Source organism: Gymnoscopelus microlampas, assembly GCF_963454915.1.
Source record: "Gymnoscopelus microlampas genome assembly, chromosome: 16".
NCBI classification, from domain to species: domain Eukaryota; kingdom Metazoa; phylum Chordata; class Actinopteri; order Myctophiformes; family Myctophidae; genus Gymnoscopelus; species Gymnoscopelus microlampas.
Window position 1 is genome coordinate 29,241,925 of NC_139953.1, and position 24,097 is coordinate 29,266,021.

Sequence of the window (24,097 nt, forward strand, 5' to 3'; positions counted from 1 at the left end):
TGACCACTAGGGGAATCACTAATGTTATCTCTACGGGCGCAACTCTTGCGCAATGTCTTAAAACATGTAACCGGCTGAGGAGAGAGGCGAATTAAACGCTTTTTTCAACTCGTTGGATAGATTTAATGGTACGTTAAAATTTCAAACATCTGAGAGCATTTCAGAAAACCTTTACTTTTTGGATACGATGTGCAGAAAGGGGTAAGAAACATGTAAAGTGGAAAATGTGCGGAACATTTTCACCCAAACGGCACCGGGCTACGTAGGACATCATCTCGGAGCTACATAGCGGAGGGAGAGGTTCTAAATGGGGCTAGGCTATGCCTTGAGTTGTTACTGTCTGTCAACAGCCCCCTAATGTGTGCAGTCAGTGTCCCGATGCACAATTTATACACAAAGAGGAACGTCATCACGCTGCGTCCCATGTGGTAGGTAAGTTTACGCGCCGTCGGCCACATAGAGTTAGGGCTCCTCTCAGTGTGTCAGATGGAAACATGGCTTCTATGACAACGAGCCAAGCAGCAGAAGACAAGCAGGAGCAGCAGACAACAACCAAAGAAGGCCTGGAAGAGGAAGAGGACAGATCTCTGTCCAGATCTGACAGCAGGTCAGTGAACTGAGGGCTTTCTGGAGTAAAGCGAAAAACAAACAAACACACGCATTATTGTTCTTATTAAACGGGGGGCACAGAAGAAACGGCTAATATTAGCTTGCTGGCTAAGTTAGCCTAACAACTAACCCACTCAAATCATTCTAAGCTTGGGTGGCATGCATGTATCTTATTATAATAGTAATATGCCGCTTGCTGACAAGGACTAATGTTCACTGAAGTTCTTATATTTGTGCTTTTCGGCAAGCTAGCTAAATTGAGCTTGAGTCAGAACAAAAGCTAACTGATGCATAGCAAGAAAACAGGGGGAATATCATCTCACTGACAACAATGATAATCAATTGTTCAACGGAGTTGCTGTGTGTGTCCACAGACATAACGTTCTAGACTAGTCCAATATGGAAGGTGTACTGTTTGTTTATTTGACTAACATACCATCTGGTCTCATGGCTACACAAGCATTCTGCGTATTCGCTGATGCATAACCAGACGTGGCGTTGAGGATGAGGACACGACACAGAGGGATCAGGTGTCGGTTTGTGTTATCTAACCCACTAGTTCTCAAACTGTGTCAAGTCAAGGACCCCCAAATTGATGTGTATTTGGCCGCGGACCCCCATCTGAAGAGATTTTGTGCCAGGGACCCCCAGAAGCAAATATTTGAGTTAAGAATGCTTTAGAAATATATATATATATATACATTTTTTTTCCTCAATGATTTGCACAACTTTTAACGTTTAAAAAAAATAGCAGATCTACAAGCTCATAGCGAATAGTAGCTTGTATATCTGCTATTTTTGATAGTATAAGTATAAAATATGATTACAATGATTGTGATGCAATATTAACACATTTTCCTAAATTTCTTGAATTTCATTCTAGTTGTCGGGAACAACAGTCATAGAAATTAACGTTCCTTGTGAATGCAGTCAATGCAACACTTCCCACTTGTCAAGTGATAGGTTTGAGAATCAGAGAATCACAGGTTTTACACAGGTGTAAAGAAGTAGGCGAAATAAATTAGTGTTTGTACAAGCTTCATCGTTCATTGTTTACAGAAAAGGGGGAGGGTAGAGAGGGGGAGAGCAAGGAGAGAAACCGAAAATAAGTATGTCAAAGAAAAAAGGTCTATGATATCTACATATACACAACATTTTAACTCCCAAGTGATGATAGCCTTACTCAGGCGAGTACCTGCCCCCATCTTGTGCCATGCTGTGTCTGAGGCAGCTGTGTGGTTTTCCTGGGGAGGGCTGGCAAGCTCCCCCTCCCTCCCCCTCATCCACACAGACAGTAGGCTGTGGCCGTCACTGTGGAGAGATGTGGTCAGAGAGGGTCTATTGGAGCGTACAGATTCCCCCTCCCTTCTCTCTGCAGCACAATGAGTGAGTGACAGTAGGGTTGAACTGCCTCTCTTGCACCAGCAGCACGGGGGCAGGTGTGAGCTTACATGGCATTTCTGATGGTGACTCGTAAATTAACAAGCCCATTAAACGCTTTCATCATTCGACCACTTCAATCTATTTTGTCTAAAATGTTTTAAAAAAATTCAAAGATTTAAAAAACCTTTCAAACTAGCAAAAATAGCTGATCCACAAGCTCATAACGCGCCGCGACGTGTTGTGAGATTGTAGATCAGATATTTCAGATCAGACTAAATATATAGGGCTTAAGTGGTTAGTTATCTTACACTTTTCACTCTTACACCTGGATTTTCTATCTACAGTCTAGAGCATTTAGCTTAAGACCTATGTTTGTGTTTCAAGCCATCCTCTCTTTAGCTTCTGTTTCCCGCCACTCTCTCTCTACTCATTTAATATAAATTCTGTAGAGTTAGATCAATATTATCCACTGATGCTACTAAATAAAGCCAACTGGACCATTTGGAATAAACATGCACGATTTGACCGTATAAGTTCTGTCTGTGTCTGCTTTGGTCAGTGGGAGTGGAGACGATTCACTGGATGGCCTCTCGAAACACGTTCCCCGCTGTCCATTGACCCCCTCGCTTTCACCACGGAAACGGACCACAAGTCAATCCAAGACAGAACCGCCGCTGCTGAGGACCAATAAGAGGACCATCTACACCGCCGGCAGACCGCCTTGGTACAATGTCACTGGGACCACTTTCAAAGAGGCCTTTGTCATTGGTGAGTGAACTTTAAACCCGACGTATCCCGACAAAGTAACACCCACTAATCCAAGAATTTAAACATTTTTGTAATTTAGGACACACACACACACACACACACACACACACACACACACACACACACACACACACACACACACACACACACACACACACACACACACACACACACACACACACACAATATGATAAGTGTTTCTTGTTTTTGGAGACACTTGTCTTGTGGTTTTAGCCTGGCTCAAGAAAGGATAGTTCATAGCTTGTCGTCATAACACCAGATTACATGTTTCTAGACAAGATGGACTTTTCCACCCTGTCTCTTACCAGAATGTGTCTAAGCCCTACATGATGGCATCATTGCTAGTTACAAATTGTGAACCACTGTTTTTAATCTTTTCTTGAAGTCATACTATGTTGCATTAATTTCAGTAGGCAATTCTCCCCACCCATAGTCCCTGTCAGCCAACCCCTAATGTTGGTCTAAACTAAGGGTGTAGACTATTTGCAAATTGTGTACACCGTCAGGAGCTTTCAGTGTTTCTGATACAATGGGTTCAGTACAGGCTTATTTTAGAATGAGTCGCCATCATTCTGTCTGGCCCAGTATCTGCTTTGGGACTAGACCACCAATGAAATGAACCATTGTCTGACGGAGTGAGTCTGTGCAAGCTGCACATGCACAAAAAGTAAAAGCGAATTGATAAATGTGCGCTTTTATGTGTGTATCGATTAGCGTCATCCGATTAGTGTGTGTTTGTGTGTGCAGGGATGTGTTCGTGCATGCACTTGCACGCATCAGACTGCCATGAATGGAAGCCGACCGGCCGTTATCTTTAGCTGGCAATCAGTTATCGTCATTGGGTCGCGCTGGTTACAATTTCACACTCGGCTGTGCTCCGCTAGATGTGGTTCTCGTATAAAGAAAAGGCCCAGGTTTGTGTGTGTGTGTGCGTGTGTGTGTGCACACATGCGCATACAAGATCACACAAAGGAGGGAATAGGAGAGAGTGCGTTCATGCGGTATAATCAACCTGCGTCAAAGGTCAATTGAAGGCAAAGGGAGTGGAGAGCAAGCAGCAGATTAGGGTGGAGGGGAAGAGGGATTGAAAGACAGTGGTTTTCAAAGTGAAGGCTGCGTTGCATTTCCAGGGGGGCTCATGACGTATATCGCATTGTGACATGTCACGAGCTTGTAGATCTGCTATTTTCTTTGTATTCTTTTTTTAAGCCATTTCAATCACAATATAAAAGAGGTTGACTCGCAGCCACAGGCTATGGCTATTATTTAGCATGCAGTTACTGTATCGTTACACCTCTACTATTTAGGGTCCTTGTCATGGAAAAGTTTGGGAACCCCTGGATTAAAAGACATGAGATCATAAGTGGAACGAGTAGATGGACAGTTAACTGCACATGAGAAGGGTGAAGAGAACGGAACAGAACAAGGGTTAACACTATTGCCGCCAAGCCCGTAGTCCTACGGGCCGTTAAATCCAACCGTTAACCGGGGCGGGTGTTTTCCCATGGTAAATCGTGCAGATGCAGATTCCGGATTTTTTTTGCACTTCCGGTTCCGAAGGGGGCGGACCGGAAACAAAATAATACTGTTTCCGGTTTTTGTCCCGCCTCCGTTTCCTGTCTAGCGATCAACTTTGGAAGCCATTATCTCGGTTTGTTGTTGTGCTCTCCGCATCCCCCATTGTAACGTTTTGCTCTCGTTCTCCAAAATGGCTTTTCGGATCGCGTCGCCGTCTTCGGCGTTTTGTAATGTCGGATCCCGTGTTTGTGTCGAACCAAATGAACGCGGATTTTAAACGGATTTAGCGGGGCCTATGACGGAATCAAAAAAACAAAAAAGGTAATAAAAAGCTTGGCACTACGATGGACGTTCTGAGATTAGCCGTTGGCGGGGGATGTGTTGTTAATGGCCTGTGGTCATGTGTTTTGCCTTTTCTCAGTGCAGAATCAGATTTCATTGCTAATAGAAAATGCTGTTTTATTACCCGTAGTCACTGGTGTCAATGGGCAGGTTTCATTGTAGTGTGTAAGTGTGCCACAGTGACAATTCTCATCACTGTGGAATCAATAATGGAACAATACAGTTAAGATACAGACTTTGAGATTGTCTTAATACTGCAATTTACAAGCCCTAATGACTAATTCCGAGTTCAGAGTTAAGCAGATCTGCAAAAGACGTCTGTTACAACATTTTCACCAAATTTTGCAACTGTGATGTGACCTGCTATACGATGTAATTTATTTCCTCGTGCTCAAAGTTATTCACAAATGAACGATTTCCTCCTGAATGTAACTTGATTTATGTGCTCCAATTATCCACAGAAACGGAAACCTTTCTTCAGCTTTCATTAAAAAAGAGATTGCTTCAGTAAGGATTGTGATTTTTTATTTTATTTTATTAATTGTGCCGCCCTAGCTGTCAGTGATAGCCATATGTTGAAATCAGGTTTTGCAGTTTTCTCACTTTACCCATAATCGTGTCTCGGACATTTTGTGTCGGCCTCAGTGGCCGAAGTATACTGGCTGTGTGCAGTCAGCAGTTTTTACACTTAACAGGTTTTATCTGAAAAAACGACCTCATTCCTGCACTTTACTAGGTGTTCAGCTCAGAAGAAGTCCCACAGGCTATTTTTGTTATAGCACACACACACACACACACACACACACACACACACACACACACACACACACACACACACACACACACACACACACACACACACACACACACACACACACACACACACACACACACACACACACACACACACACACAGGGTAAGGTATCCTGTTTTTCAATTGAATTGAAATATAAGAGAGCTGAACTTGGTGCACTGGATATGAACCTGTCTTACAGTATGTGTTGTCAGTACGCTCACATGTGTCGTCAGTACGCTCACAGTGAGCTTGTCGATCTGCAATTTTCTGCAAAAGCCTTCCCCACAATACGTATGCTGGGTTTTAAGTGGTTAATGTGAATTGTGACAGAATGCATGTGTGATGCCGTGGCCCTCTCCTCTCTTCCTGCCTCCTCCCCATAGGTTTGTGTGGTGGCAGTGCCTCTGGAAAAACCACCGTAGCCAATAAGATCATAGAAGCCTTGGACGTTCCCTGGGTGGTGCTGCTGTCCATGGATTCATTCTACAAGGTAGACAACACCGTGACATCATCATGCCTTTAACTGGGTTCATGACATATTTACAGTTTCAGTGAATGGGCGTTCTGTGGATTTATATTTTCCACAACTGCACCAGTTGAGGTCCACAGGAGAGGGCGAGAAACGGTTGGATATATGTGTTATTAATTGGCTTATGGCAGTGGCTCCAAACATCCAGAATGACATGGATATGGATGCTGCTCCTTCTGTAGCATGCACCTGTTGCCAAATTATTAATCTAGGATAATAAAGAAAAACATCACATGGATGCACCTGGGACGTATCATCAGTGTTGTAGCCTGGGGTCGACGGGTGTTTCGGGTCTCGCAACAACATACACCCTCGCCCAGGTGACCCTGCCGGGGTTGATCAAGCCCCGACTTACGTCCCAGTAGCTACCCACGGTCAGTCCTCTTAGGGAAAAACATGCTCCAAACATTCTATCCTAGGAAAGCATGCACATCATTTTTTTTAGACTGATATGAGTGTATTTCCCATCAATATCAGCTGATGCCTTTACCATTTTGTACAACAGTTGTAGCCTATACGCAGGCTTTTACAGACATGGCTGACTTGTTATAATCAAATAGTATCATTAGTTTAGGGGAGTTACAATAATATTTATCACATCATTTCAGAAATATCCCCCTTTGTAGCGCATTCAATTAAACCAATTTAACAACCGTTCTATACAAATAACTATTAGCATTTGATTTCAAAACAGTCGTGTGTACATTAATAATGAATGCAGCATGCAAGTCAGCCCTTCTCCTTCCTCAGTCCCTTAACGGTTCATGATTAATCCAGATTTAATTTCATTAAATTTTCTTGTGAGACGACTTGCAGCCCATGGCCAATAAGTGATCTAAATAAAATGATCCATATCAATTATGTTATACAACGCATTGGGACTAAAAAGTCAATGGCAACTCGATGTGCTCTGCTCACTGAATTAGAGAAAAACATTTTGTGCGTATGTCTCTATGGGTTTGGTCATTGTTTCTGTTAGAGAATACAGTTTAGTTACCTTTTTTCTCAGGGAAATGAACTGATCTTGGATACCATTCTTAGGCCTCACAGTCATACTGGTATGCACATTCATACCTGTGAGCTGGGGCAATTAAGTGCCTTGCTTAAAGTCACCTCTGCAGTAATTAATGTCAGAGGTGAAAGCATTCATCATATTTATTTTCCTTCCCAGATTTCACTAGCTGGTTTGTGGATCTTGACTGACAACAGTCTGGTCAGTGGTCACAAGCCTGCTTCTCTATCCTCTATGTGGTCAATTACTAAATTGATTGAAGGAACAATAAAAAAATATATATAATTGAAAATGATATGATTCATCTGCATTTATATGGGTGATTTTGAAAGGGGTTGGACTTGCAAAAGGTGTTTGCTAGTCAGCAGTGTTGTCACTGACTTGACAAGCTTAAAAGAAGCCTTGATTGCCTTCATAGATCCCCAGCCTTTCTATCATGGCCATTAATCTTCATCGTGTAAAAATATTCCAAGTTTTACTTTCTGATTACTTGTGTATATTCTGTTCTCATCTGTTCTGTTCTGTTGTCAACTCTCTGTCCCCCAGCTGTTGGTTTAGTTTTCAAACAAAACCAAAAGATGCTGTGTGCATACATAATATGTCCCCATTGACTAGCAACATTCTTTACCCGCTCCTGTGAGGCATGAAATCTGCTTTTCTCCTGAGTGAACAGCACTGCACTTGGCACAACATTAAGGTTAACAGCACCACTGTGTATACAGGGCCTCAATGCTTGTGGTGTTCTCAACTGATTAACTGTATTAAATATGGTCAAATGCTTCCAAATGTGCCCACAAATACAGTATTACTAGCATTTTGGTATGTTATTGTCGACGGCATATATCAAATATGATTTAAAGGGATTGCGCTTGGCCATACATTGTGCTGCAAGACATTTATTTGTATAGAATATGTCAACAACAAGGCGATTCAAAGTGCTTTACACAAAAAAAATTAAGCATTGAGAGATTAAGACACAGAGCATTAAGAAGTGTACTTGAGGGGGCACGTGGCGCAGTCGGTAGCGCTGTCGGCTCACATCCAGAAGGTCCTGGGTTCGATTCCCGCCAGGGGCGCTGGGGGCATGTTTTCTCCTCCGTGTCATCAGTATACCCTAGGTGGGGTTGGTGAAAGGGCCTATACCCTTGGTGGGGTTGGTGACTCCACACCCTAGGTGTGGACTTTGCATGATCTCCCCGTGTCCCCTAGGGTAGGTACTCTCACAAAACCATGCAGTCTGGTCTCTATACTGCCTGATGGAGGGGAAAGGAACTGGTTGGAATAACGTGTTCCTTCCACGCGCTACGTCCTATCGGGGAGACTCCCCCCTGTCAGGTGATAAGAAGTGGCCTGCTCACTCCTCATGCGTTGAAGGAAGCATGAGCTCAGTTCGGGGCTCTACCCAGGCTGGCAGAGGGAGAGTAGCGCCCAGGATTACAAGCTTAGGCATTTTCTCACTGGGTGAGAAAATGTGTTACAAAATTGTGGGATAAAAATGTATTTAAAAAAAAGAACTGTACTTGAATGTTGTACGGAACTATCAAACCACCTTTCTCTACAAGATACTGTATGTAATGCAGCAGTCATATAAACACACATTGTGCTGTACACATTGATGTTGAAGAGGAAGAAACCTATTGATTTTGGTGAGCCCATGACCTTTCCGCTAGTACCACCATCAGGCCAAACTTTCCAATGAGCAAACTGGAGAGATTTTTAGATCTTGGTGGAGCGCTCAACTGAGTGCATTCTTGTTTATCCTGATCTTTAAACTGGTTTCTGATTTGATGCTGAGCTTTTGTAACTTGTAACCACAAGCTTATGCAGGTTGAGTTTCACTGAGACATATTATGTCCCATATCATGCTGAATTCGTAAACTGGCATATTTACCAACCCACCACACCACCACATTGTGGTGTTTGCCTTTCTTCAATTTTACACAATGAAGACAGAATTCTACACATTTGCTGTTCCACCTTATATTTTATTGTCTTCTATTCTGAAATATAAATGGTATGTGCCAAGAACTTGAAACTGAGGCATAAAGATTCTAATGGTTGATTTCTGGATCATGGCATGAAAAAGGCTTCACAAAGGAGTATTGTGTTTGTCGAGCCTCTGGGAGAAATTCACCTTACTTGTGTGTGTGTGTGTGTGTGTGTGTGTGTGTGTGTGTGTGTGTGTGTGTGTGTGTGTGTGTGTGTGTGTGTGTGTGTGTGTGTGTGTGTGTGTGTGTGTGTGTGTGTGTGTGTGTGTGTGTGTGTGTGTGTGTGTGTGTGTGTGTGTGTGTGTGTGTGTGTGTGTGTGTGTGTGTGTGTGTGTGTATCAGGTATTGAATAAGGAGGACCAGGAGCTTGCAGCCAAGAACGAGTATAACTTTGATCACCCAGATGCCTTTGACTTTGAGCTCCTGGTCACTGTGTTGAGGAAGCTAAAGAAGGGCAAGAGCATCAAAGTTCCAGTATACGACTTTACCTCGCACTGCAGACGTAAAGAATGGGTAAGACCTCACGTACACTAATAATGTAGCTAGTGTCTGTGTTTAAAGCAAATTTGGTGTGTGTGCAATGCATGTGTTCATTTTCTCATTCAAACACCCGTCTGCAATTATGTTTTTCCAACATTAACTCATTTATACGGGTATGTTCAATAAACTTTTAACAACTTTGCATAAAATGCAAACAACTGTCTAAAAAAACCTTTATGGGAAAATGGTCAATGTTTATGTACGACATATGGTCAAAGCTGTGAACAGACAATGATATGTATTGATGCAGGTATGGTGGTCCTTTTAACAAAGTTAGTGTTGATGTGTGGTCTATCCAGACACACACACACACACACACACACACACACACACACACACACACACACACACACACACACACACACCAGTAATTCCAGTTGTCAACGCCTACTAATCCACCAATCACTATGGTTTAATGTGTCCTATTCATTACCCGTGATGCTCTACTGCTGCAACAACAACAATGGCTGATTCCCTGACAGCAGACATATCTCTGCAGTATGGACTGCACACAACAAGAACACTACACTAGGAGGACTGCTCTCCCGGTCACCTCTCTCTATCTCCACGCAATGTAATTTAATGGCTGGAGGACCCGCCACCTCCCAGGGGACACGTGACATGACTTGTTAACCAAGACAGAATTTTACGGGCCGTTTTGTATTGGCTTTGAGTTTAATTACATCACGCTGCTGCACAAAGGACGGTAGTTGGACAGAGTCTATAGCCAACTAGTCAGAGGCTACACAGTACAGTATGTCTACACACATAATTTGTCAAGGTGAGCGTGTGTGTGTTTCTGACTTTTAAAAGGAATTGCAGACCATCATAATCCCCTTTTCCATCACACTAAATGTAGAGGTCACCTTTTCTCTGAGCTTCTGGCTTACTACGCACGCACGTACGCACAACTACCTCATAGGCACACAACTTGCACTCCACATACCCACTAAACACACACTTAAGTCCTCTGTAAATCACTGTATTAGGAAGGAACTAAGGGGGAATGAAGGAATCAATAAACAACTCATCTCTTTCTTGAACATTCACTCTCTTTCGCATGTTCGCTCTCTCTCTCTCAATCTGACTCTCTCTCTCTAATCAATAAAGAAGTGACCAGTCCATTGACTTTAGCAGTGAGTAGGTGTGTGCGAGGTAATGGGATCATGACATACTCTGGACCATATTATTTTAGATCAAAGTGATTACACACACACACACACACACACACACACACACACACACACACACACACACACACACACACACACACACACACACACACACACACACACACTGTACGTACACATATAATGATTACGTATTCTGGTCACATCTTGGCACTTGGTGTAACAAAGTATTTGTGGCTGTCATGCAAGTATTCAGTGTCCTCTGACGCACGCACACACACACACACACACACACACACACACACACACACACACACACACACACACACACACACACACACACACACACACACACACACACACACACGGTCTCCTGGGAGTGCTTGTTGTATGAGAGGGTGTTATCAGATAGCTGCAGTGAGGCAGGTCAAGGCAGCTTGCTCAGTGCCTACGCCAGCATCTGGTAGGATGACTAGAGGACCGTGGGTGGGGGATGCTGTATGGGAGGACAGATATTGAGTAAAGCCAGTGGGAACATGACTACAAAAGACATGTGCTGCAAAACTATTTTAGAGTTAAGATAATTGTCTGCTGTTTACTGGTTATTGCTCTAGGACAGTCCGATGATTCTTGGCTGTCTGTTGCCATTGTGGTGTCCACAATGGCAACAGACAGCCAACAATCATACTGAAGGAAGCAGGTTTGACACATAGTAAAACCGAGCGCCAACCACTTCAACCATATATACTTTGTTGACTGGGGTTCCCCAGATGTCTGTATTTGGTTTTTTTTTATCTCTTCACCAATATGAAGCACCTGAACCTTGCAGAAAATTGTGTGACCTTATGTGTTGTGCTGGGGCACCAAGGCACCAACAAGTACAAAAGGGTAAGTTCCTTGAAGCTAGAGGCATTGACCTTCCATTTCCTTCTCTAATGACAGAAAACGGTGTATGGGGCCAATGTAGTCATCTTCGAGGGCATCCTGGCCTTTGCAAACAAGGAGCTGCTAAAGGTAAGGTGCTTCTTCTTGCCTTATCAGTCATCTCTTCAGACCTTATAAAAAATAGTTACATTGATTTTAACTATTATAGTGGAATAATGTGGAAACAAATTTCTAAAATTAAAGCTTGATTGCCTTTTGTTATTGACCTGTATGTGGAAAATATAAAATAAAGAAACCTTGAACAAAAAAAATAAAATAATAAAGCTTGAGGCTGTCCAACTGTCTGCCGTAGAATAGCAAGTGCACCATCCAGTTGACATAATGAATATCATTTTCTCTTCATGTGGTTTTGCTAATTTTGAATTTGTTATTCATTTTTTTCAAAAAGTGCTTCTCGATTATTAGATTAATTGAAAAAGTAATCAATAGCAGAATCGCTTAGAAAATAATCAGTCGTTGCAGCTATACTTCTAACCCTTTTCCAGGCCTGATTAATCACACCTCCAAGTCCAAGAGACGGGCAGCAGTCTGATTAATGGAGCACTGGAGCTGTGATTCAGAGTAGGGAAATGAGAGCAGCTAGCTGCTTCTGTGTGTGTGTGTGTGTGTGTGCGCGCGCGCACACGTGCATGTGAGTGTGTGCGCGCCTCAGTCGACAATATTTGTGTGAAGGAAATGGGCTCAAAGCTTTATTAATGACACTCTTGAAGGCTCCTTTTATTCTCTTCGATCTGTGAGTGTGTATGTCTGTCTGTAGGCATGTTTGTGTGCACGGATGCACGCGTGAGTGTTACAGTATGTGTGTATGGGCACGCCCGCTTGCATCACTGCGCATCTCCAACCAAGTTTTGAAATGTGCACTGCTTTGGTGTGTGTGTGTGCTGGGGTTAGATATGATCCATTACAAATAAAGCCAGGGTGTCAACATTTACATCGGCAAAACAGTTGTGCTCGTTGTGATTTATCTCTCTGGACTGTGGTAATGGATGTGCCAGCACCATGCTGGCCCATGGTGATAAGACCGATAGCCAATAAGGTTCATCTGCCCGTTCACACAGCCTCCCCTGAGAGTACGCAATGCAGAGTTGATTATCCTCCAATTCTATTAACAAAGGCTATTGTCTGCTGTGATGAAGTGTATGTTTGATTTGTACATCCATTGATAGTAGTCGTAAGTGAAGTCTATTACTGTGTATTGGGGGTGTATTGGGGTATAAATAAAGTGCTTATGGAGATGCGAGAGGTTTGTTTTAGCAATTGTGTTTAGTGGCTTGCATGCGTTTGTCATGACATTTGATGGGTCTCAAACAGCATATTTGATTGAAAGAATACCACAGCACACACGTGTGCGTGTGGCAACCCACTGACCAAAAACCCAAACAGTTACATATAGTAGTGCACTTGAGACAAAGCCGCAACATCATGCAAGTCAGACCTTATGAGCTGTTTTGCATAGTTTTGCCTAGTTGCATATCCGATCTCTCCAGTCACTCTTTCTCGTCTCTCTCCTCTGTCTAATTAAGCGGGTATTATTGCTGAAACATTGTCTTAATTGCTGTTGTTGATAAAGTTGAGTAGTTGAGTAGACATACATCCAGTAAAACATAATGGAACCTAGAATTCAAAGCAGTGGTCATGTTCCCAATTCTTTTGTTCGAAAATTATTTATTATATTACAGCCAGGCTGGCATGGCCGGGGACAGTGATTATGTTTTCGGCCCTGTGAGTTTGTCTGTGAGTCTGTCTGTCTGTGAGCACCTACTCTCTGCCACCGCTGGACTAATCGTTGTGACACTTTGCACGCAGACTTCCAGTAGGCCAAGAAGGAACCTCCATCCCAAATGTTGGTATATAACAGGCAGCTTCACATTTTGGCCTATAACTCTTGAACCGTAGGTAGTACAATATTTTTTTCCTCTTGGATCATGATGCAACTTCCCATATAGGCCTCGCCCATTTCCGCCTGACAAGATTTTCCGCCATTTTGCATTTTGCCCAAAACTCACGCAAATTGGTACACATTATCTCTGGAGTCTGCCATCAAGATGTATCTGTCCTATTTTCCATATTCCAGTATGATTCGCTACGGTTGTCTTCCAAAGTTTGCGGGAGGGGCCTGTTGTGCAAAAACTGCCACAAATCAACGTGTGGCAGTTATTTTAAGACGCATAGTAAAAAGAAATCAACGTTTCGGCAGGTAACTGCCTTCTTCAGGGTAGAAGAAGGCAGTTACCTGCCGAAACGTTGGTTTCTTTTTACTCTGCATCCTAAAATAAAATATTGGCACTTTGGCTACCAGTGTGTGCGGCCACCTTCTTGTCTCTTGAAGACTACTATTTCGATTATTCTGCTGTCGGCCGCCACCACTACAAGGACTTAGGTGTGAGTAGCATTCTCGTGCACAGAGTTGTGATCTACAGCAGAGGCCATGCTCTCCAACGTATCACAGCAGACCACTCCTCATCCACCTCCTCCCATTGGCTGACAGCTCTGCTGACCCTGCAATATGCCCCCCCCACCCCCCTGTCCGGTCGGTCAGTTTAGCAGATTTACAGCCGAGTAAAACCACTGGCTTGTTGGGCAACTGAGTTATACTGTACCTGTACCATGTTTCCAATCTACTCTTTGTCATTCTCATCCAACCCTCTCTGTTTATCTCTCTTTCCCCTCTTTCTCTCTCTGACATCACTCAACCCATTTTATTTGATTTTTTTCCTGTTTTTCTTTTTCAGAGTCATCAGTACTTATTCGTCTGGTAGCTTTTTGTTGCTGTAGCAGTGCTGAATCATTGTGACTGGTTTTGCTGAGCAGGGTGTTTAAATTTAGTGGGACTGCTGAGAATGTATTGACAGACAGACGGATGGACGGATGGATGAATTGATACTGTAGATGAATGGATGGATGATGGATGGATAGCTGCTGACTTGCTCTTTAAAGAGGTTACCGAGAAAAATAAGTTGATGGCCTAGCCTGGCCTTTTTAAGTCAGAGCCAGAGTTATGCAGGCTGTGCTTTTTGTGGCTGAATGCATAGCATTCACACACACACACACACACACACACACACACACACACACACACACACACACACACACACACACACACACACACACACACACACACACACACACACACAAACTGTAATGTGATTCTCTCTTGGCCTTCTGCACCTCTCCTCTAGTTGCTGGACATGAAGGTGTTTGTGGACACCGACTCAGACATTCGACTGGTACGGAGGCTGAAGAGGGACATAACGCAGCGTGGGCGTGACATCAGCGGCGTGATCAAACTATACAATAAATTTGTCAAGCCTGCGTTTGAGCAGTACATTGAACCGACGGTTCAGGTGGCTGATATAGTGGTGCCCAGAGGTCAGTGGGATGGTTACTTACAATGCATTTCACTGTCCAATCCTGGCCATGGGCCATAGCGGTAAGGAGAACTCCTAACACTGGTTGAAAGCCTAATCTCCGTGGTGGGAAGACACTCAGAACCCCACATTTTGGTCAGAAAATAAAATATGTCCACCAGAAGGAGAAACTTTAATTCAGTCAACACCGCTACCTACAAATCCGGTCAATAGCATTTTGAAATCCCATTTTTGAATGTTGAACTTAGCTTTGAGACTTCACTTTTGTCTACAAGAACAGTGGATACATTATATTATGATGTTGTCTTTCCTAATTCGATCTTACAAAAATAATTTAAGTGTATTTACAAAACAACAACCATACCCACATATTTACACAGGTATGACAGTCAAGATCCAAATACTGTACTCAACTATAACAATCTGGTGCTATCGTACTTTTAACAAGGGGCAAACTCTTGACATGTCGAATAAATAAGTACAGTCTAGTAATACCATTGCCGCAGCCTCCTTGATCCAGTGTAATGAAAGAACACTGAAAACCACTAGCTGATACAGACTAAGAATTATTTGGATGAAACTGCATTTACTGTGCGATATTAGTTCCATTCATTAGCTGGGTTTCATTGGTTCCTGCCATTAGTTTGAAACCAGTAACCAGTTGACAGAATATATTTAGAACATAATAGATTTTCTCCATTAGTCACAAGCTAATGTTGCTGCATGCAGCGCAAAGGTATAAAGTTGAGTGGGATCAGAGTTCTATATCCTAATAGAGTAATGTAATGTAGCTTGTGCTGTCTTTTACTGTAGTTTGGATATATTCTCTTACAGTATATGAAACCTATTTCAGTCAAGTCATGGCCCAAACGCACTTGATGATGACGACGTTGTCCCTCTAACCCTGCCATTAGTTTCTTGTGCCGTGTGTGTATTTTTACTTTCCAGGTGGCGAGAACTTTGTAGCGTTGGACCTCATTGTTCAGCACGTCCACAGTCAGCTGGAGAAGGTAGGACGGCACACAACATCATTACCTCATGTCTCTCACAAAGTTTGGTTTCGAACCAGAGTCTGCCTGACAAGGGCACTGCCCTGGGTTTGTCTGGGTTCAACTTAACTTATTTATTTAGTTATATTGTGCAATGTGCATACAAGCCTGACTCTGATCATCTGCTTTGTTTTGCTGACATTAACATGGAGGTCATTATACTGACACCTCAATGTTGGGGCTGTCACTGCCTCTCTGTACATCAGGGCTCTCAATTCCTCTCTGTAGACTGTCTCATCATTGTCTGTAATCAGGCTGATGATGGTGGTGTCATCAGCAAACTTCACAATGGAGTTTAGTTGTGTGTGGCGTAGGGGAGCAACCGTTAATCAAACTAATCGATTTAATCCATTATTTTAAAAAAATGATATTTTCTAAAATACCGTAAATAGCTGATCTACAAGCTCGCGTTGTGAGCTTGTAGATCAGCTATTTTCTGAAACAAACAAAATATATACTCGATCTGTTGGGAATTAATTACATGCAACAGTGTTGCGTGAACAGGGAGTACAGGAGGGGACTGAGCATTGTGGAGGAGTTGCTGTTGCCAATCCCACCTGTAGTCTGTCTGTCAAGAAGTACAGAATTAATTTGAACTGGACGGTATTGAGTAGTAGATCTCTGAACTTGCTGATGAGCTGAGAGGGCACAGTAGTGATACATGCTGAACTGTAGTCAATGAACAGTATTCTCCTCACCTATGTGTTACTCAGTTCCATGGTGGTGTCTTTTCTATTGTCCTGTTTTGACTGCAGGGAAACTGTAGTGGGTCCCTCCACCCAATACAATAAGGAGTTGTTAAGAGCTTTGACTAGCTACTCTAAGCACGTCATGGTGACTGGTAGAAGTCTGACATGGCGGTAGCATACCACCCTGTGGCATTCACCATATGTGAATTTAGCCAAGCATGTTAGACTTATATTCATTGGAATGCCTTCTGAAGGCAGCATTTAATTTATTTGGTTCTCCCGCCCGACCAATCAGTGAAAGCAGTCGCTTCGACTGGCAGTTGTGCCATGTGAGACTTCTGCCATGCGTTTTTGGAAACTATGCCTAATCTAATGTCACAAAATTAAAATTTTAACCAAGTTAGTCCTTGGCCTTCAGCTCCCTCTGATGGTGAAACAGAGTATTTTCAACTGAATTGCACATAGCAAAAGCTCTAAGCAACCCTAGAGTTATAAGATAAGGGCATTTATAAGGATAAGCTGAGTAAGAAAGAATGTGTGTGTGTGTGTGTGTGTGTGTGTGTGTGTGTGTGTGCGCGCGCGCGTGTGTGTGTGCACACATGGGTTTGCAGGTATGTTTCCCTTTATGAACGTATGCACTGTATGTACAGTATGTATTCCCATGTGCATGTGTGTATTCCCCTCTGTGTCTCCTTCTGCAAAAATGTGCCGATTCCTTCATATACATCGTTCAAAGTTGATTAAAACAATTTGCATATTGTTCTGTTCTTCTCAGTGTGTCAACCAAAAGCCTCGTACCGAACGGTTCAATACGAATACATAAATAAATAAATGTGTGTTTTGTATATGTATACATACTTGTGTGTGTGTGTGTGTGTGTGTGTGTGTGTAGTATACATGCGTGAATAGGGTTGGGATCCTTTAGGATTTTAACGATTCCGGTTCCTTAACGATCACATCGTAACGGTCCAATTCCTTAACGGTTCAGTTTAACGATTCCTAGTATAGGGGGTTCCAAATGGACCGTCTCAGGTCTGTAACTCTGAGAGGGTACAAATGGAACTAAATGGAACCAATTACGGGTCCATTTGGTTCCATTTGTATACTCTCAGAGTTATGTTGGTCCTTGAAATTAAAAAGTTTGAGAACTACTGCTATTTGTAATTGTATTGCAGACGTGAAGTCCTCACGCCAGCTCTGACAGTGTGATAAAACCGGTTCCGGATCCCAACCCTATGCGTGAACCAAGTGAACCTGCTACCCGATGTCCATGCTAAGCTGTGGGCTGCCCCCCTCCATATTGTCTCCCTTGTGCTGTGAGCCAGACGCTTCATGAACCGTACCAAACCATGATCTGCCAGACTCGAGACACATCCATCACCAACCGCACCACATCAGGCATCTATCTCTCACGCACACACGCACGCACGTGCATACACACAAACGTTGACACACAGCCTCTGATTCACACTCATACACAGAGCACTATGAAAGCTATATATGTGCATACTCGCATGCATACATGCACGCAGCACATGAAGCATGACACATTGTCATGCTCTTGCTAAATGCCTGTCAGTCACAGCTTCCATCCCACTCACTCAGCCCCCTTCCTGTGTTATGTACGTGTGTGTGGGTGCGTGTGTGTGTGTGTGGGTGCGTGTGTGTGTGCGTGCGTGTAATTACCGGTCTACGCTGTGGAGAGTGTGTTCAGTTGTAGTTTACAGTGATAACAAGACAGAGACAGGAAAATAGGTTTTTAAGTTGCTGCGATTCGGTGATGTGTCGAAAATAGCTGATCTAGAACTTGTAGATCTACTAGTTGAAAGTAAACATTACCAGTATGTACATTAAACACGTACTGGTGAACTCAGTAGAACTTAGGATTTTCTGCTTCAATTTATAGTGTGGAGACTGGAGAGACAGGGCTGGCAAGCAGGACATGAGCCAGACTCAAACAGACACAGATATATATATGTACTTATTTTATTTTTTACATGATACGGATACCAACAGTGCTGGTCGGAGGATATTTTTCCACCCCATTCCGTTTTGTTTGTCTGTTGGTAAAATAACTTGAGAAATGGTAGCGGGATTATCATAAAACTTGGTGGGAATGATCAACAGACCCTGACTATATTTTGGGCTGAAAAGGTTCAAGTTAAAGGTCACTATCAAGATCAATATTAAGGACAAATGCTGGTGGAAATGATCAGTCGGCTGCCCCAAAGAGATTATTAGGTTTTGGGTTGAAAAGGTCTAAATCAAGGTTTTAGACCTTGAGATATTATCATATCTCAGGTAGGTAGATATATCTTCACAGTTGCATAGTGTCGGCAGCGGTATGCACTCTACTGAGTTCAATCTTTATAGTTTATGGCAAGTGAACACAGAGCCGCCAAGAAGATGGGATTTCTACCTGGCCAGATATAAATAGACTAGCACATTTTATGCCTTTTACTACTGAGGCAATATGCAAATCTTAAATTGAATGCCTGCAGTGCTCACTGGCCCTTGTTATTGAACGAGTGCCGTACGTAGACCAATGCACGCTCAGTCTATACCCTGCATTTCAATGAGCTACCGGGTTCCTAGGCCATTGTTTTTCTCTTTTATACATTTTTTTAAATAAAATGTTACGTGAATAACATTTTGTTTCCATGGGAAAATGGTTAAAAACATTTTGTTTACATGGGAAGATTCTGGAGTTTCTGGAGTCTAATTCAATATTTAAAATAAAATAAGTCAGTCATATAACATTTTAATGTACTTATTTTGCTTTTAACCCATTAAACCCATTAAAACTGGGAAAACATCTGTGTCATTTTAGCTTCAGATTTTAGCTGTACGTATGTACAGTATAGCAACATACGTAAACAAAAAAAACTCTTAGAGTTTAGAACAGTGGTTCTCAAAAATAGATCTACAAGCTCACAGCGCGTCACTTGCGAGCTTGTACGTTTTTGAAATGTTTGAAAAACGTTGTTCTCTTGTATGTTGAGTCCCTGGCACAAAACATTTTCAGATGGGGGGTCCACTGCCAATTACATCATCATTCTGGGGGTCCTTGGCACGAAAACGTTTGTGAACTATGATTTAGAAGGCATTTGTAGAATCGGCCTCAGGTCTCAATGGGTAGGGACTTTTTTTTTGTGGGTGGTGGGGAGGTTTCATTGGAATAGCTCATTCCATTTTATGATTTGTGATTTGTTTGTTTTTAATTTCTCTCACTCCGTGTGTGTGTGTGTGTGTGTGTGTGTGTGTGTGTGTGTGTGTGTGTGTGTGTGTGTGTGTTATCCCACTGACTGGCTGAATTCTGTATGACCATCCCAGCGTGAGATCACAGTGAGGTACGATTGCCCCAGCCCTCCTCTTCTCCCACTCTTCTGCTCCCCTTTTCTCCTCCTCTTGGTGGCTCTGTCACTCGCACTCTCTTTTCAGAAGGTTTGGGGAGCAGCTAAGACAAAATGAAAAACAAACCAACATGTAACTGCTTTCATGCATGGGAGCTGGAGTTGTTCTCAACCGTTGGCTCTAGCCATCAAGCTAATATATGACATATACAAGTTATTATTGAGCACTGCAGTAACCCTGCCAGAAACATCTTCTGCATTTTGGTTGAGATACAAGATTTTGTCACATATCTTGCAGAAATCAATATTCCATATTGATTACACATTCCAATATCCCTTTGCTTTGAGACACATTTCTGTCAAATTTCCTTTTGTCTTTGGCATCCGTAAGAATGGGCTTCAGTTCCCATTTCACTGACGTGAAGTTGGAATTGAAATAACACGCTTAGCTCCATAAATAACTTCACATCATGTTCTCTGATGCTATATAATATGAGGGCTCGCAGATGACCAGTCAGGGGCCATTTTCACACAACCAAGTCGGCATGCATCTGTGCTGTGCAGGCAAAGGTGAACCCTTGTTGTGCTTTGCGGTTTCAACACTTGTAGTGAGTGGGAAACCAAGCCAGCCCAGGTAAGATATCATTAAGGTATTGAGAAATAGGATACAAAAGGGACAGATTTTGAACAGATAAGACCAAAAGCACATCTAGCAGGTGAACAGTAAAACTTCAAATCAAGTTTGAAGAGTTTGCAAATCCACTTTTGACACTAGGGTGTAGGATTGGTTAGGTGAGATTCATGGGTGTGAAAATGGCGCCCACTGTTCTCAGGTGAGTTCCATTGGTGGATGCATCCCCATCATGCTTCAAGTAATAATCCAGTGATTGGGGCCCCCTACCTGAGATCTGTGTTTTACAGGTTAAAAAAAGTCGAAGAAATAGGAAACCCACCCCACGGCTTTGCCCACGGCTCTGTACTGATGTCGAGAGGCTGCTCACGTTCCATGTTCTAACCGTCTTGTCTTCTTTCTCTCTCCTACTTCTTCTGTTTGTCTTTTTATTCCCTCTCTGGTCGCATCTTCTCCCTTGGCTTCGTTCTTTGTTCTCTCATCTCTTCTTCCTCGCCCAATGAATATCTGTCAACCTGTCCAGAGGAAGCAACGCTGGCTTATGTGAGAATCACCCTTGCATCTCCTCCATTTTGTAGTCTCAAAAGCACGTTTATACATTTTTTTGTAGAATATAATATTCCAGATCTATTTTCCCCTTATATGGATGTTATCGTGATAACATTTCATATATAGTACAAACACGACAACGATTGAATTAAACAACCCTTTTCCTAATAACTGGTGCTAACGTACTAGTGACAGAGGAATTTCCAACATGAATCTGCTTTGCATCTTGATTTTGGTAATGGGATTTCATGATATTTTGAAGGCGATGGTCATGGTATACGCTGTGTTGTCTAAATACATGACTTTTCAAACTACAATGGCAACAACAAAACAGGGCATTCAGCTATTATGCAGTTATTATAAAACAAACTAATGTACAGTAGTTCAGAGCATCAGTAGTGTTAGTCTTCCAACATTATTGATATCAACATGATCACCCATGATGTAACCTTTCTTACAGAGTCATTATTTCAATGACATTATTAACAACACTTGAATCTGATATGGGACCAGTGCAGCCGCTTGAAAGCTGGCCTCATAAAAATATATGACAGTACACTAATAACATCTAGATACCGTGGCCCTTGGAACTTCCCATCTCGGTTGGTTGTAAGTGGCTATTAACCATATTCAACTCTGCAGCCACTGTGTAAACACAACCATATCCCTGTGTTATTGTTGCCAGGTCATGCAAACAACTTCCCCAAACACACACTGCCTCACTATTGTTTAAAGGGAGAAAGGTAAAACGATTGACTGTTTTACTTTTTACCTTCACTTTTCACTACCTTCGTCGTTCACTCAATCATGAGTCCTGAAGAATTTAGTTACTTCCCTGCATTTAGCACATTTTAAGTTTTGCATTGGAGTGGCCTCATGATTGAAGTGGCCTGATTTTGGCCACGGCTGTGGCCAAACAGCCATGGGACTGTCCCCATCCAAGTTGGTCATTATAAAGATAGCTGGTCGGGTCTTGAGACTTCTTGAGACGGATAGTGTTTTGTCATTAAAAATCTTTAGCATGTATTTGCTGTAGGAGTTCCTGGGATATTCCTAGGATACTTCAGATAGCATATCTCATGCAAATTTTTAAATAGTGTCATCACACAGTGGGGGCAGGCCTAGTGTACCATGATGTCAAGTTCTCATGATCATCACTACATGCCACTGTATCCACTGTATGTGTGTAGGTCAGCCTTGGCCTCTGCCCACCAAGACCAGCCCTTACCCAAGACCCTCAGCGTCATAGGGAACACACCACAGGTCCGTGGCTTGCATACCATCATCAGGTGAGCATGCAAACGTGCACACAGACACACGCACGTGCACACACGTCTTTATCTTTACCTCTCTTTATTTTATACATTTTTCCAACCCTATCCTCATGTACTAAATTTTTCTTTGTGTATGTGCCTACACGCACATCCATGCAGGAACAAGGAGACAAACCGTGATGAGTTCATCTTCTATTCCAAGAGATTGATGAGGCTACTGATAGAGCACGCCCTCTCCTTCCTGCCACTCAAGGTGTGTGTGCTTGCTTATGTGTGTGTGTGTGTGTGTGTGTGTGTGTGTGTGTGTCTCAAGTAGAGCAGCGGTTCCCAAACTTGTTAGCTCAAGACCCAAAAGAGAAATTAGACGTTTGCCCAGGACCCAAACTAGTGAAAAAAGCAGATCTACAAGCTCAGAACGAGTTGCGCTGTGTTGTGAGCTTGTAGATCTGCTATTTTCACTACTTCTTAAACTTCTTTTTAATAATTTATAGTTATTAGATGTTTTCATTTTATTTATGAAAATCTATATATTTTGTAATGTAGGAAATGGAAAAAATGTGATATTTACTCGCGACCCATAACAATTGGTCCACGACCCGAAGATGGGTCCCGACCCACTGTTTGGGAAACCGAAGAACCTAAGATGTTAACCTAGAACACTAACCATGGGTGAATATCACCCAAACAATTGTAATTATGTGATGTTCATAATGTTGCTGATGTCTGAGGTGGTCGGGTCCTTGGGTACCTTCAGGATGCTCACTGACATCATAGAAAGTAGGTTTGTTTCCCTGCCCCCATCCCTGTTTTTTCTACAGGCAGGTCTTTGGGTGATTTTCACCCAATTTCAGTGATAGAGGATATTACAAAATCTCATACTCCCACAATGGTCAACTGATGCAATTAGAATCATAGACATATAAAGGTAGACGCCTCCTCTGGCTCTAAAGCGTGTGTATGGCGGACGCACTTCCGCTTCTGGGGGGCAGCTGGAAATTTCCGCGTATGTCACAGAAGGGGGCTCAGTAGGCCAATGAGAGGCAGGTGGGGGCTGGACAACTAGATTCTGACACGTCCTGGAAAAGACTCGCTGTGATTGGCCAGTAGTCAACGCGCTGTGATTGGCCAGTGCCCGTGCCCTCCGGAAATATGGCGGCCACCATACCAAGCACGTCGCTCCAATGAACTGCAGAGGCCAATGAGGTGATTCTATCTGTGATTAGAATCACACTGGACAAGGCTCACATGTCCCAGGAATGGGCGGACCAAAAGAGAAGCTCCATTATTGTTTTTTTAGGTGAAATTTCATGTTGAAATATTAAAGAAGAGTACATCAATTTGCCACGTATTGTTGTACTTTAATGTATTTTGATGAGAAATATTTTTCATGGAATTCATTATATTGGGTAAAATATACCCAACGTTAGGGATTCACATCCCTAACGTTGGGTATATTTTACCCGATACAATGTCTGATAATATATATCAGACATTTAGAAGAATTATTGGCTTAGTAATGTGACAAAAAAAAATGAATTCAAGGCTTCATGGGGTGTGTAATTGATAGAAAATAAGATTTTTTTGGGGTGAACTACTCCTTTA

General features: G+C 42.6%; 1 protein-coding gene across 1 annotated transcript in view; it reads left to right on the forward strand.

Annotated features, from left to right (window-relative positions):
• Window positions 1–457: 457 nt before the first annotated feature.
• LOC311062622 (uridine-cytidine kinase-like 1) overlaps window positions 458–24,097 on the forward strand; it is a 34,725-nt gene continuing 11,085 nt past the window's right edge. Inside the window, exons 1-10 of the mRNA XM_084081796.1 lie at window positions 458–607; window positions 2,552–2,760; window positions 5,822–5,928; window positions 9,310–9,480; window positions 11,580–11,651; window positions 14,762–14,951; window positions 15,899–15,960; window positions 20,022–20,038; window positions 22,412–22,510; window positions 22,655–22,748. Coding sequence (XP_083937922.1) covers window positions 495–607; window positions 2,552–2,760; window positions 5,822–5,928; window positions 9,310–9,480; window positions 11,580–11,651; window positions 14,762–14,951; window positions 15,899–15,960; window positions 20,022–20,038; window positions 22,412–22,510; window positions 22,655–22,748 — 1,134 coding nt within the window. The 5' untranslated portion in view covers window positions 458–494. The remainder of the gene's footprint in view (window positions 608–2,551; window positions 2,761–5,821; window positions 5,929–9,309; window positions 9,481–11,579; window positions 11,652–14,761; window positions 14,952–15,898; window positions 15,961–20,021; window positions 20,039–22,411; window positions 22,511–22,654; window positions 22,749–24,097) is intronic.